Source organism: Triturus cristatus, chromosome 5_1 (assembly GCF_964204655.1).
Source record: "Triturus cristatus chromosome 5_1, aTriCri1.1, whole genome shotgun sequence".
NCBI classification, from domain to species: domain Eukaryota; kingdom Metazoa; phylum Chordata; class Amphibia; order Caudata; family Salamandridae; genus Triturus; species Triturus cristatus.
Window position 1 is genome coordinate 434,980,678 of NC_140587.1, and position 15,635 is coordinate 434,996,312.

At 47.4% G+C, this 15,635-nt stretch overlaps 1 protein-coding gene across 1 annotated transcript in view; it reads right to left on the reverse strand.

Annotated features, from left to right (window-relative positions):
* Nucleotides 1-413: 413 nt before the first annotated feature.
* The window catches only part of PTDSS1 (phosphatidylserine synthase 1), a 334,114-nt gene continuing 318,892 nt past the window's right edge, over nt 414-15,635 (reverse strand). The window contains exon 13 of the mRNA XM_085605215.1: nt 414-4,074. Within this exon, the coding sequence (XP_085461341.1) occupies nt 3,974-4,074 (101 nt within the window). The 3' untranslated portion in view covers nt 414-3,973. The remainder of the gene's footprint in view (nt 4,075-15,635) is intronic.

Sequence of the window (15,635 nt, forward strand, 5' to 3'; positions counted from 1 at the left end):
GGGTTGAATCAGTTGCATTTGGAGACCTGTTTCTAGTTGCATGGGTGGTAAACAGACAGAATCTAAGAAGTGAGAGATTTCTGGTGTTTACGGGGTCATTTGGTCTGTGAAGCATGTTAGGAAATATGAGAGGATTGTGAGGAAGTTAATGGAGCAGCTAATCATCTGAGGGACTGCTTTGGAGGTTTTGGAAATTGCACTTGAAACCTGGACTTTAATGAAGCCTAAAGAGTAGGTGGATCAAGAAAAGAGATGGAAGAGGACATTAATTTTGGATGCCGGCTCATTTTTTAAATTTCAAATTATCCATTTAATTGTGGATGGAGTTTGTACTAACACTAATTTCATCTCTGGTTTGACAATTAGCAATATTTCATTCCAGCAAGAAAACAGTGAGACACTTTCACAAAAAATCTTTTAAAAACAATGTTTGTTTATTTTTTTAAATATAAGCAATAGTCACCCATGTTTTCAACCACTGATATTTTCCTTAGACCGTAATCAAATAACAGACCTTTGAATTTCTACTAACATTTTAGCTGGTCAGAACCTGGGTTTAGTCAGTTATTTAGAATGTGCCAACTTGTCAAGTACATTTAATATGCATTGTCCAATATGGAAGAGTGAATTATTTCTCATAGCTATGCTCAAGGACCGTGCTTAGTTAGAGTTCCAATACAAAAAACAGCTAATCATAATATGAATTTAACAAAACCACTTAAGATGTGTAAAGGTGTACTGAACTGGAGCTGCAGTAAACAAAGACATGCTCCATTTGCAAAGTGCCAATTAAAAGGTCTATAATTACATTACTCAAGGACCATGATCCCTAGGAGCTGCATGCCTTGGCCTACACATTCATAAACTAAAATAAAGTGCTCTCAATGTTGTATGTTGTCTACAAGACACACTCTATTGGAAAGGGAGCGTGAAGCACTCCCTCAACAGCCCTGCTTGATTTCAATAAATTCACCTATCAATCTTCAGCGTTCCCAAAGTATGTAAACTGGTTAAGCTGGGGCTGGAATACTCTGCACAGTATTAAGGGCATATGGTTCAAAATCGTAAACAATGTTTCTACACACAAATTTCCAAAACTGTTCTGGGAATCCCATCCTTGGCATTTACGAGTTACAATACATATTCATGTAGGGTAATGTCTACAGAGTACCAGCTTAATTTCATACACAAATCCACCCAAAAAAAGGCAGATTGTTTTTTTCTTTTTTTAAAGAATAATGTGCAGTTCAGTTCAAAGCATCTTCCCCTTTTTGTTAGCCAAAAGGGACAAGCGCATGAGCTTCTCGAGAAACTCTGTCAGGGGTTTCACATGATTTGTTGGGTAAAAGAACCATCGCCCTGTAACCATAACTACTGTATGGTGCTGCAATATACAAGGTAAAAAAAAAAACCACAAACAAGCGCTGGAGTGGAGCTTCTCAGCCATCACTGTCAGCTACACATACATTTCAGTGCAAGAGTAGGAGTCTATTGCAATCATAGAGAAAAGAAGCAAAAGACATGCCTACAATTGTATTCAGTCAACTTTCCATAATCTGTAGGAACATTACAACAACAAAAAAAAAACTGCAGTGAAAATGTGCACAAATAAACGTATGAACACTTTTTTGTCTGTATCATTTTACTTCATAGATCCTCTTTCAGTCTCCCAGAGACAGTTGCCTCTTTCAAGCACTCGAACACTTGCTGTATAGAAAGGACTTCTCCATCGACTAGAACACATTCGAAGGACAACTAAATCATGCTTGCGAAACTGAGAAGTGAATTGTGTCTGATATTTACCAAAAACATTTCAATTCCACGGTTTTTATAGATGCATGTTGGGATGACTTGTAAAAGCAGAACGGCATACAATTTTCAAAAGCGATTACCATTTTTTTTAAGATACACAATAGAAAACATATTTATGCAAGCAAAAGCAAAAAACCGTCTCATGATTTAGGGCTCACTTTAGGAGTAGACGCCAACATTACAAACGCAGAACATCTACCCTCCTCTCATGCTACCACGCGCTTTCTAACTCCCCCAAGCAAATTACCTCCATGCACTGCACGAAGAGGACGCCGCTGCGTCTGCATTTCGCCACCACGATGCCCAAGTTTGATTATCAGTGTCCTTTTTGAGGATATTATATCTTGTGTTAATTTCAGCTACATATATAATCTCGTATGCATCTATTCGATTTGTGACGTTGTGAAACACACTAATGTTACTTTAGGCCTTGTCTGGAGTTTGAAGATGGTGCGAGCGTCTGTCAGAACGACACGAGAAGTGCTATAGGATATAATGCACTTGTAATACAGCGGTGCGACAGAGTATCTCGTCTGCCAAACTCTAAATGGGACTGTTAGTCTTCTATAGGTGTTCTGGCTACCTTCACTATTGTTATTATTACAAAGAAAAAAAGACAGCTCATAATAAAGTTACAAAACTATAGAAGAGAATGGGGATGGACTAATTTAGTTTCAATGCAGCAGGGTTAAGTAACGCTCAGAATCGACCTATCAGAGATTAGGTGCGAGGGGTCTAATAGGTACTAACTGTGTTTGATACGAAATGGGTGTTTTGTGCTCTGATCAAAATTGTTCAAGTTTACTCACGTTGGTTGGCGCTATTAATTAAGTTGAATGGGGGTCTACACGGATATCTTCGGTAATGCACAACCGCATTAGTTTGATCTACACCATTATCAAAAGACAAAAGTAATTTTTCAATAAAGTAATGGAACAGCACATCTCCAAAACGAAAACTGGAAAGACTGCCAAGGAAATCTGAGGAAAAGAGGCACAACCCAGCATATACCTACATCCTTAAATGCCTTATCTATCAAGCCAATGTTGCAGGAAAGATTGGAAATGAATGCATGAAGAAAGGTTGTAATGGAAATAATTGCAACGGAAACGCAGAATAAAATACTGCCTGTTATTTCTGACGCATAAAAACCAGTCAGGACTTTGAGAGAGGGTTCAGGAATAAAAGCGATAATGCTATCGGGGACATCAAAATCTGACATGGTGTGTTCATTTCTCTGCATGTCACATTTGCTTAGCCTTTTACAGATCTTGTTTCCGTTACAATTATATTCGAATCCAAACTTCAGATTGCTTTTGTATTTGTGTCCAACCAATCGGTAAAGCACGTGAGTGCAACCGTTATTCAACAATTTACCAACTCCTTCTGACGTGGGTGGGAATTCTGACCACTATGTGGTCCACTTTTCACTGAAGTCCAGACACTAAACAAAGATTCTGGGGTCAGTAAGAATATCATTACATAAACATTGGAACTCAAGAGGACAATAGTATATAAATGGCAGCATGTCAACTAAAAGAAAACACACTTTGTTTCTTGAGCACCTTCTGATTCACAAGGTTTAGTATGGATGTGGAATGCCCAATACAAAGAAGTTTAGGGGGGAAAAGTTCCCACTGGGCGCCTACAGAAGACTTGTCATTGTTTTACCATGGTTGAATGAAAAAGAATTGAGGTTTGAATGAAAAATAAATGCACCTCTGGAGGTTATGCATGAAACAGCCCCTCTACAGTCAGGGCCCAACTGAGATAAAGAAAGAAAGAAGTAAAACAAGAAAAAAAGTGCTTACAAACGTCCTAAAAAAATACTGGCTGAAATCCATGAACGTTAAGCCCATGCGCTTAGCAAAAGCTAATATCTGAGGATCAAAATTTTCCTCTTTCAAAAAAAGTCCTGCGCCAAGTATATATTGTACATGATGCAACTGTCCGGAGTATGCAAACAGCAGGCAGTGATTTGGAATACACTCTTGATTCCACCTTCAATAATCTTCTATAATCGCCTGATACAAGCTATCTCCGCCACGTTTTCCTTCTGTGATGGCCATTTTAACTTTTTCGGATGGTACGCGGAAACAAGCCCAGTTTCCTCCCCATGAGTTTATGGCATGTTCTCGAACGTTTGTTCTGTACTGCAGTTTTACTTCTTGCCAACACCATTGGTGACTTTTGTCTTGTAAAAGCGATTCTTTCTCCTAGATGTGCTGCTCTCACTTTGTTTGACGGGGCTGGTTTCAAAACCTGAAAAGCAAACCAAAGAAGAGCATTATTTGCAGCTGTTCTTTAACAACACACTTTGCAGCAAATTTCATAGGTAGAAGTGTGGCAAATCCTGCAATGTGACGAATAAGCACCAAAACAGAGTTCTTTGCGTTCCTCTGGGTATGTGGCCTACAGTCCCGGTGACAAGCTGATGTGAGCTAAACTCAATAGGATGCATGAACTGGTTTTTAGGTCTTGCCTGACCCAGCGCATGCGCTGGCCTGGCGAGACTTATTGAGAGGGCTCCAAAAAGTGCTACCAGGCCAGCCTAGAGCTACAGTGCATGTGCGCGGGCGCACGCGCCTGACCACGATTACTTTCACGGCCGCTTGACATAGTCAATAGGTCTCGCTTTTGGGACCTTATAGGTATTTAGTTATGCAACTGTTGCATGGCTAAACACTTATAAGGTCCCAAAAGCGAGACCTACTGGCTATGCCAAAGCTTGTTTTTTTTTCCCCTCGACACCACCACGCCATGCCCGCAGATTCATTCCGGTCTTACAGGACAAGTAAGGAGGGAAATCCGGCAAGCAGCCATTACAAGCTGCCTCGGTGTCTCAGACACACCTCTATACCGAGCATATGCCATGCAAAACCACTCCATAGCATTCACCTCAGACCTCACTGGGCTGAAGAACACAGTTCAGTTCTTTACCTAAAATTAACCACTTGCAATTTGAAAAAAATGATCACCATTTAAACATCATTTCTAGGCCTGTGCTATTCGTACCATTTATCAGAAGGATCCTGAGTAAAGAGGCAACCACACAATTCTAAGACCATGTAAAATGGCAAAAATTGCTCCATTACTGAAAATTTAGAATTGCTAAAGAGGGCAGAAAGCTATTGGAAAGTGCTTCCTATTAACCTGGGTGAGGACCACCGTGCTGAACTGATGCTCCGTGACCGGTTTGCAGGCTACATATGGCTGTTGTGGTTACCCTTCTGGAATGCTTGCAAGAAGACTTCATGGCAGTTTTCGGTTTGACCTTGGAGCGCACCCAACCTTTACTACTCAGAAAACAGATTCAGTTCTGCTATTTCCAGCCCGCCAAGACAATGGTAGACTATGTTCTATTTCATTCCTATAAGCTTGACAGTTTAATATGGGCGAAGAACCCCAATTGTCAGAAGACTGAACCGCATTATTTACATATCCAGAGGAACCATACCACTACAAAAATCCACCGTCAATTAGAGCATGGCCGTGACAATAAACTGAAGTAAGGGAATTGTGTTGAACACATACCAGGCTGGATTAAAAAAAAGTTCCACACACCTGAATGGATGAAACACGGAGTGTGTGACCTAACTGCTCAGGAGAAGCCCTGCCAAGGCTCAAAAGTAAAGACTGAGTGTTTTATTCCACCCTGAACTCCTCCAATACTTCACGCCTTCTTGTAAATACAGTAGTGAAGGAAACACATTGCCACTGAACATGGCAGGAAGAGTACCTCCCCCGTGATTTGTATTTACCGCCACGTGCAGCTGTCTTTATCTCTAATCTTGGCATGTGTGAAAATGTTAACCATCTCCACAGGCCCACACATAAAACTTATAGGAGTAACAAAGTACACAACGAGGCTGCTTGAGTGATTATCAACATACATAGATAAGAGGCTATCAAACGTGCCTCAAAATCTCTACTTTAGGTTCTGGTGGAACAAAGGATAGATTATAAAACATTATGCACCACGTATTGACACAGGGAATTACCACAAACTATCTCCCTTATCACCGGTATCCGCCAAAAGCCTCAGATGGCGAGAGAGGCCTTGGCAAGTTTGTCAGAAGCAAATGAAATGGACAAACTATAAGCAGATTCCTCATGGTGCCTGTTTTTACCTTTTGGAACACAGTAGATCTGAGCCTTAGTCCAATTTGCTACAGAGAAGATATCTGAAAACTGCCGTGTTCAGATCCTCTCTTAAACCCCCATAAGACACACGGGCATGGCCTCAGCGAAAGCTGTGGCTCGAAGACGTGATGATACTACCAGGAACACATGGAAGAAGTCAGGTCTGCCTATTTTCATTGTTTTATAACCTGCACTGCAAACATTCACTCCATGTGTGGCACAATGTGCTTGACATCACTGTAGGAAGAAATGCTCGGTAGTAGACAAATAATTAAATTACGTTGCGTTCAGAACAGGACTGAAATAGGAATTTTACAACCATGTTTAAACCAGAGTACGAAAGGAGGAACCTCAGCGATCGTGGATGGAGAAATGAGTTGAAGCGTTCTTGGTGGAATTCTTGATGCGAGTTTCCAGGGACAGACAGTGCGCGATAGTTACGATGTTGGGGCGGAACAGCATGAAATGCACTGATGATCTGCTTCTAAGATATTCCACTTCACCTGTGCATATTCTAGCTTTCTAAGTCAGCTAGGCATGGAGGTGGTATGTGTGCTAGATTGATAATAAACACAAATAACAGCACATGTTTGGGTCATGCTCTAAAGAGATGGTGAATTTGGCTAGGAAATTACCCAAATTCCCAGTGTAGAATAGTAGGGAGGTGGGATAGATTCATGAACGATTCTGAATTGAACCGAGTTTTCCCCTTATGTGTGACCCATTAAAGTCCTACATGCCCCTTTCCGAAGGGCCTTTCCCAGAGAAGGGGCGCACTAAAGGTCTGACACCTTGTTTTTGACAGACATTTTGTATATTTCCCAGGGCATTTGCCCTGCCAACAAATATGGCTCTGTAATGAGAGAGTTTGCCAGGGGAAAAAAGATTACCCCATTTGCATGGGACAAGATTCTGTGGAAATGAGAGAACATGCTTTTTAGGGCTCGCATAGGAAGCACATGTGCAGTCTCTTTGAGACATGCTGTATCTACAATAGGGGATTTTAAGCACCATCTATCTTTCTAATTGGCTCTTTTTACTGTCCTTCATAAATGCCTGCTTTTCTTTAGGTAATATGGTCAGTTGTCCCTCCTTTTCTACTTTTGTAACCGCACATGATGACTTCCCCAGTTACATGTGCTTCCCCAGTTACATGTGCTTCCCCAGTTACATGTGCTGCCCCAGTTACATGTGCTGTTACTCTTCATATTGTTTATTGCTTTACGAGCACTTTTTCTTTATTGTTGCTTGTTTAGGCTCAGGAACTCGCTCTCGCGCTCACAATGGCTCCCTCTCTTCAGGTTGCAGCTGCCTTCTCCTCCTCCCTGGTATTATTTATTTCCTGCTCACTCTTTGGTGCGGTTTACCTTCAGTTCCCATCCATCCCCCAACTACCACCTCTCACCCGTTGAGTATTTTGGACAGTTTATTTTTTAAGTGTGCAAGGGCTGCTTTCTGTCCGGACCACATTTATAAGGTTTGTTTAATTGAAATACTGTTCTGCTGTCGCGCATCCCCCCCCCCTGTGCTCTCATCATTGTCTTCACATCAAACCAACGGTAAGAGTGTGTGCAAGCCAACATTTTATATTTTTGAGGTGTTTTTTTTACAGCGATGTACGCCACGCTTCATCTTTAAGGATGGTACCCACACGCCCTTGTTATGTTCTGCTTGCCGCGTTTCATTTTTTATCAGCACAGCGCCTGTTTCACGGACGTCGCGCACCGTCTAAAAATTTAATTCTGGTATAGCATCAAGATTTGGCTATGCCAACAGTACAAATCTGGGGCTGCGAAAACTCAAGCTGAGTAGGCGGCAAAAACTTGAGAAAGCTGCAGCATGGATATTAGTGCACATGAAGAAGAGGGGCCATTCATCCCCCGGCTCTTGCCACACTTAGCAGATCGCCAATGAACAGAAGGATAAGATTCAAATCACTTAGTCTGTATTGTCCATTGGCCTCTGTACAGGAATGTAAGAAGTTTTACTGCAGATAAATGTAGCTGGTACAAACATGGGAAAACATTAAAATCAGAGAATGCAACGCCCGTAGTGGTGCTTGGTTTAAAGTTTGGAGCAGTGGACACGCATTCTCAGCCCAGGTGGCAAAAGTCTGGAATTAACTGCATGTAACCCTAAGACTGAAAGAAAATTGAATGAGGCTCTGTAAAGCCCTCGAGACTTTCCTCTTTTGAGGAGGAGGTCTAACATAGCCCAGGACGCCCATCAGTTATGGGCTGATAATATGGATGCTCCCAGTGAAAAGAAGCCCCAAATGGATACTTGAGGTACTTAACTAGCTTCTAGTCAAACAGAGGGTGCACTGATGAAAATCTAAGTACCTGGTCTCCTAGTCTGTTGGCCGCAGTCACTGGTAGTGGTTTATCCCAAGTAGACAACTGTATCCACCAAACCATCATTAAAAGTCAGAAAGGTGTCTGAGATTTGTGAGTTTGTCTGTGGGTAGATATGAAAAGACTCAATGTGGCTTCTACTAATGATTAAGACATGCTCATGGCCTCTGCTGCTGTTTTTACAATTAATGCAATTGATACATATTCTTTGGAAGGAAAGTGTTGGAAACAGCCCCACTCCCACTCCGCAGGGTGGTGGTGGACCTTCCCAACACAATGGGGTAGCTTGGCTCGAGTGGTCAGGAAACAGGCGCAGTGCTAAGCATACAATATACCCATACAAGAACCATGCGTGCATCCGTTCCAAAAACGACTCTACACCGTAAAAATTATGAAAATATTCTTTCTTTATCTTTTTCTCTTAGTTGCTGATTGGAAAAATAAATAAGTCAATCACAATATACAAATTTCAATTAGTGCAGGTCAAATAAATATTGGCTGTTTGATGAAATAAATAGGGGTGATCATAAATAACAGGGCATAAATACAAGTGCAATATATACAGACAATTAAATACTTTGAGGCAATAAATACTGTACCAATAAATATTGTACACCAACAAGTCCTGTGGACCTATAAATATAGTGCAGCAATAAATAGGTAAAAACTCAATAAATACAGTATCCCCAATAAATAATTACAAGTATACAGCACCCCTCATATAATCAGATGACACTTCAATTCTTATGGGCTGATATGGCCCAGGCACAGCTTGTAGGGTTGTGGAAGGCTTGAGGGGGGCTACTCCCTGGCTGGGACAAGGCTGAGGCCTAAACTGAGGTAGATCAAAGGGGGGAATACCAGTGCCCTGGCTTTCTCTCTCCACACAACCTCTCTAGGTTAGTCCCAGTTCACCCCAGGCACAGTCAGGTTGGTTTCAGCACCTCCCTAGCCCCTTAGAGCAGTCTCTCAGGTCTCCACAGGGCCTTAGGCGCCCTCTACTCCACTTACTGCCCTTTTTCTGATGTTCCGACGCCGCTGGAGTCGTGTCGACGCCGTGAGGCGGTTCCGGTTCGGTCTCGGCGGCCTCGGCACAATGTCAGTTCTTTGACGACGCCGGCAGGCGGTTCCGGTCCGATGTCGGTGGCCTCGGTTCGATCTCGACCTCCGATTCGACGGCGTCGGGCAGTCTCTTCACGATGTCGACTTCGGGCGGCTCCGGTCCGATGGCGCTCTCGGCTCCGATGACGTCGGCCGGCCTGGCCTCGATGTCGACTTCCGGCGACTCCGGGGTGCGATCCTCACCCCCGACCTCCGGTGCTCCTCCTCACAGGCTCCGGGCGACTCCGGAGTGCGATCCTCACTCCCGACCTCCGGTGCTCCTCTACCTCGGTCTCCGACGACTCCGGAGGGCGGACTTCACTCCTCCGATGACGCCGCTCGCTCGACCTCGGTTCACTTCCTCCTCGACCTCTGGTATTCCTCACGACCTCCGTCGGCGCCCTCTCACGACCTCAGGCGGCTCCGGGTACGACGTCTGCTACTTCAGTCAGCGCCGCTTCTCCACCTCGGGCTCCAGGTCTTCAGGCTACTCGACGCCCGATTCCAGGGAAACCAGTTCTCAGGTCAGAATCTTGCTGTTTTCTTGGTTCTAAGGCCTGTTCCTGCTGTCCAGGTCCTTAGGATAAGTTTCTTCTGTCTTCTTCCCACACAGGGCTATAGGCTGGGATCCATCAGTAGGGACAAGTATCAAGGGTGGGTTTATGGACCCCACTCCAGGCACAAGTTTCCACCCCTGCTGCTTCACTCCTTCCTCCTTCACTCTTGTGCTGCTCTCTCTTCACCAGTCAGGTGCCAACTGCCAGCTCCAACTGCCAACTCTCCCTCTTAGCTTCCCAACATTCTAAACCGCCTCCAACTGTCACAGGGTTCTGGAATGTTCTGGAAGGTGCTAGCAGGTTCCAGTGGATGCTGGTGATGTCGCAGGTGGCCACCATTTTGTGCTTCAGGCCTCCAGACAGAAGTTTCAGGGGTAGCTAAAATGGCTCCCTGAATCTGCAGCAACACGAAAAAGTCTGGTGGTTCCCAAAAAGGAAAAATTCAAACAGGGTTTGAGGCAAAAGTGGGACAAAATAAATAATGATGAGGAGGGACCACCCAAAGGGCTGACAGGTCTAACACGCGTCCCCCCCAGCTGAAAGTGGGGAGAGCTACCCAACCCCTTGGGAGTTCTCATCACTAAGGCGGAAATACCTTGAGAGACCGTCTGCATTGGCGTGGTCCACTCCAGGCCGATGTTCCACCTGGAAGTCCATTCCCTGTAGGGAGATAGACCACCTCAACAACTTGGGATTCTCCCCCTTCATTTGCATCAGCCAACGAAGGGGTCTGTGGTCGGTCTGAACCAGGAAGTGCGAGCCAAACAGGTATGGCCGCAACTTCTTCAGAGCCCATACCACTGCAAAGGCTTCACGCTCTATTGCACTCCACTTCTGTTCCCTGGGAAGTAGTCTCCGGGATAGGAAGACCACGGGTTGATCCAGACCCTCTTCGTTGAGTTGCGATAACACTGCCCCAATGCCATGTTCTGATGCATCTGTCTGGACAATGAACTCCTTGGAAAAGTCTGGGGCCCTTAAGACCGGGGCCTCGCACATGGCTTTCTTCAATTTCTCAAAGGCTTGCTGACAAGCCTCCGTCCAGACTACCCGTCGAGGTTGTTTCTTGGACGTGAGCTCCGTGAGAGGGGCTACGATGGTACCGTACCCCTTCACGAAGCGGCGATAGTATCCCGTGAGGCCCAAAAATGCTCGGACCTCAGTCTGTGTCTTGGGGGGTTCCCAGGCCATGATGGCCTCGATCTTCGCCTGGAGGGGTTGCACCGCTCCCCTACCCACCAAGTGTCCAAGGTACACTACCGACCCCTGCCCGATCTGGCACTTGCTGGCCTTGATCGTCAATCCAGCTTGTCTCAGGGCCTGGAGAACAGCTTGCAGGTGACGCAAGTGATCCTCCCAGCTGTTACTGAAGACGGCTATGTCATCCAGATAAGCAGCAGAGAAACTCTCCATTCCGGTGAGGATCTGGTTTACCAGGCGCTGAAACGTGGCAGGTGCGTTCTTGAGCCCAAAGGGCATCACACAGAACTGGTAGTGGCCATTGGGCGTGGAGAAGGCTGACCTTTCCCTTGCTCCATCAGTCAACGAGATCTGCCAGTACCCTGAAGTAAGGTCAAAGGTACTTAGATATTGGGCAGCTCCCAGCCGGTCAATCAACTCATCCGCCCTTGGGATCGGATGTGCATCAGTCTTTGTCACTGAATTCAGTCCCCGGTAGTCCACACAGAACCTCAGTTCTGGTTGGGCACCCGGTGGTGCAGCTTTCGGTACTAACACCACCGGACTAGACCAGGGGCTGCTAGAAGGTTCAATCACTCCTAGCTCCAGCATCTTAGTGACTTCACTATGAATGCTGGCCTTCACCTTGTCTGACATCCGGTAGATCTTGGACTTCACAGGTGGGCTGTCTCCTGTGTCCACGTCATGGACGCACAGGTGAGTCCTACCCGGGACAAGGGAGAACAACGAAGAGTACTGCCCCAGGACCTGGCGACAGTCCTCCTGCTGTTCAGGAGTTAGGGATGGGGAGAGAATCACTCCCTCCACCGACCCATCCTTTTCCTGAGACGCAAACAGATCAGGGAGAGGCTCGCTTTCCACGTCCTCTCCTCCGTCAGTCACCATCATCAAGATGACTTCGGGCCTCTCGTGGTGGGGTTTGAGGCGGTTGGCATGCAGCACCCGCAGGGGCTGACGAGGGGTCTTCAGGTCCACCAAGTAGGTAGCCTTACCCTTCTTCTCCAACACCTCAAAGGGTCCTGACCAGCGATCCTGGAGGGCACTAAGCTCTCCTGGTTCGATCACCCACACCTTCTGGCCAGGCTCCAACTCCACCGGGTGAGCGTTGTGGTCATACCACGCCTTCATTACTGCTTGGCTGGCTTCCAAGTTGTCAGAAGCTTGCTTCCACAACTTAGCCATTTGGCTCCGGAAGGCCAGCATGTAGCTCACCACATCCTGGGGGAGCTTTCTGGGAGTTCTTTCCCATCCGTCTCTCACCAGGTTAAGAGGTCCACGTACAGGGTGCCCATACAGAAGCTCGAAGGGGCTGAAGCCCACTCCCTTCTGTGGCACTTCCCTGTAGGAAAAAAGTAAACAGGGTAGGAGGACGTCCCATTTCCTCCGCAGGCTTTCAGGCAGACTTCTGATCATGCCTTTTAAGGTTTTGTTAAACCTTTCCACCAGACCATTGGTCTGGGGGTGGTAAGGAGTTGTGAACCGGTAGGTCACTCCACACTCCTTCCACATTGCCCGCATATATGCTGACATGAAGTTGGTCCCCCTGTCGGACACAACTTCCTTGGGAAAACCCACTCGGGTAAAGATTCCCATCAGGGCCCTAGCCACAACAGGTGCTGTTATGGTCCTCAGAGGTATTGCCTCTGGGTACCGTGTGGCATGATCCACCAGAACCAGGATAAACCTGTGACCAGCTGATGTTGGCGGATCTAATGGACCCACAATGTCGATGCCCACCCTTTCAAAGGGGGTGCTAACGACAGGAAGTGGTTCCAGGGGAGCTTTCAGCTTCACCCCTGTTTTCCCACTGGCTTGGCAAGACACACATGTCCGGCAGTAGGTATCGGACGACACTTTCATCTGAGGCCAATAAAAGTGTGGGACAAGACGGGCGAAGGTCTTGTCTTGCCCCAGGTGTCCTGCCAATGGTATCTCGTGAGCCAACTCCAAAAGGAAGGCTCGATAACGTTGAGGAACTACCAAGGCTCGTGACGATCCATGTAGGGGTGCCTTGGGTTCACTGTAGAGGAGGCCATCCTCCCAGTAAACACTGTAGTTCCCTTCAACGTTCCCTGCTGCCTGGGCTTCGGCCTGTCGCCTCAGCCCCTCAAGGGTAGGGCACTCCCTCTGGCCCTGGCAGAATTCCTCCCTGGACGGGCCTCCCTCCACGTGCCACTCGGCCGGGATGGGTAGGTCCTCCAGGTTGGTAACGTCCCCCTCCGCAGACTCCTGGTCCACCACCTCCGGTGGCCTATCCGTCCTACGGGGTGGAGACGCCGAGGCAGGCTCCTCCTGCCCTCGGTTCTTCCCTTGACTGGCAGCTGGCTGGGCCTTTGTTCCAGGCTCCAGCCGGAATGAACTCCCTCTTCGGGTAGTCACGGACCTTGTGCTAACACAGGCCCAGTCAGGTGTACCCAGCATCTCGGTGTGAGTCCGGTATTCCACCTCCTTCCAAGCGTTGTGCTCCATGTCATTGCCCAGCAGACAATCGACTGGCACGGCAGGGCTTACGGCAACTCGAAGTGAACCTGCAACCCCCCCCCATTCAAAGGGAACCTCAGCCACGGGATAGTGGCCGGTTCTGCCGTCAGCCATCGCGGCTGGGTGGAGTACATCGGGAATGACTTGCTCTGGAGACACCAGTTGGCTACGTACCATAGTCATACTGGCTCCTGTGTCTCTCAGAGCCTCCCCTCTTTGGCCATTGATGGTGATCCACTGCCCATACTTTGCGGTATTTGCGGGCACCTGGATCTTAGGAACCATCTCCCGTTCTCCCAGGGACACTAGAGTGACACCCGCCCACTCCCTTCCCTTAGTTAAGGGCATCTCCTCCCCGAGCACTACACTAGCTACTCCGGGGGGCTTTCCTCCCGTGGGAGGGGGTGAGCGTTTCTGACACTTCGGATCTCCTTTATAGTGTCCAACGCCACCGCACTCGTAGCAATGGACAACCCTTGGCTGCTGACTCTGGCCAGGATTAGGGTTTCTGGGTGGGTTAGCCTTAGAGGTGAATCCTGTTCCCTTCCCTTGGAAGTTATTTTGGGGGCCTTTGGAGAACTCCTTTTTCTTTTCCCCTCCTTCTTTCTTCTGGGGGGCGCCCTGTCCGGCCTTTTGAGTATCCCCTCCAGTCCCCCTTGTGGACACCCGGGTACTAGCCCAAATGTCCGCCTCCTCAGCAAGCTTCCGGGGACTGGTCAGCTTGCTATCCACCAGGTGTTGCCGCAGTTCAGGGAAACATTTCTCGAGTAGGTGTTCCTTCAACACTAGGTCAAACAGCTCCTCGTAGTTCCTTACTTCACTGCCCTGAATCCAACCTTCCAGTGCCTTCTTTGCATAGTCCAGGAAGTCCACCCAATTCTGTGTGCCCAGTTTGTGACTACCCCTGAACTTCTGTCTGTACTTTTCCGGAGTAAGTCCAAACTTCCTGATGAGCGCCAGTTTCATGGTGGGGTAGTGGGTTTGCTCATCCTCTTCGAGGGCCAATAAAGCATCCCTACCAGCTGGAGGCATGTATTTATACAGTCCCCCTCCCCAATACTTCGCTGGAACCCCATGGGCCCTCAATGAGACCTCATAGGCTGCTAGCCACTTGGCGATGTCGTCACCTGCCCCATAGCTCGCTACAATGTCCTTTGGCAGGTAAGGTTTGGATTCCCTGGTGGACTCTTGGTTTTGGCTGCCACCATTGGGAACAGGTTGTGCCCCGATTCGCAAAATCTGAAGATCTATTTCTTTCAGGCGCAATTCATGGGCCATCCTCTGCTCCTCCTTTTCCTTCTCCAGCTTTGCTAAGTCCCATGTGAGCTGTCTTTTCTCCCTCCGGTCTGCTAACTCCACTTCAGACAAGCCCCCGCTAGAGGCACGGCTGCCCCCCCTAGAAAGCGTCCTGGGCCCTGCGGACAGGTTCCCCACCTCAGGTTGGTACATCTCAGCCCCCTCGGGGTCAGGCTCTCCATCCCTGTCTTCTTCCTCAGCCTTGCTTTCCCTGCGTGCCTCCCCCCAAGCCCTTAAGCTGGTTTGAAGTGCACCCTTCTTTGCTCCTGGGGGACAGTACACCCCCTCTCGCTGGCAAAACTCCCTGAGTTGGGCCACAGTGTACGTGTCTAGATTTTCAAGAACAAACTCCATCTTGCCCACTCAGGTTAGAGGTCAGGTTTTGTGCAGTAACAATGCAGGGGGGTACCTTTAGTAATACCTCCTCCCACCACCAGAGTAAATTTGGAAAAAACAAAAACCCACAATTAGGAAGGCCGCTGTGAGAAAACTCCCGGTGTAGGCCTATGGACTACCCACAGTTATTGTTGAGTATATGTAGGCACAGCTCTATCCCACCGCTGAACACCAATTTATGTTGGAAACAGCCCCACTCCCACTCCGCAGGGTGGTGGTGGACCTTCCCAACACAATGGGGTAGCTTGGCTCGAGTGGTCAGGAAACAGGCGCAGTGCTAAGCATACAATATACC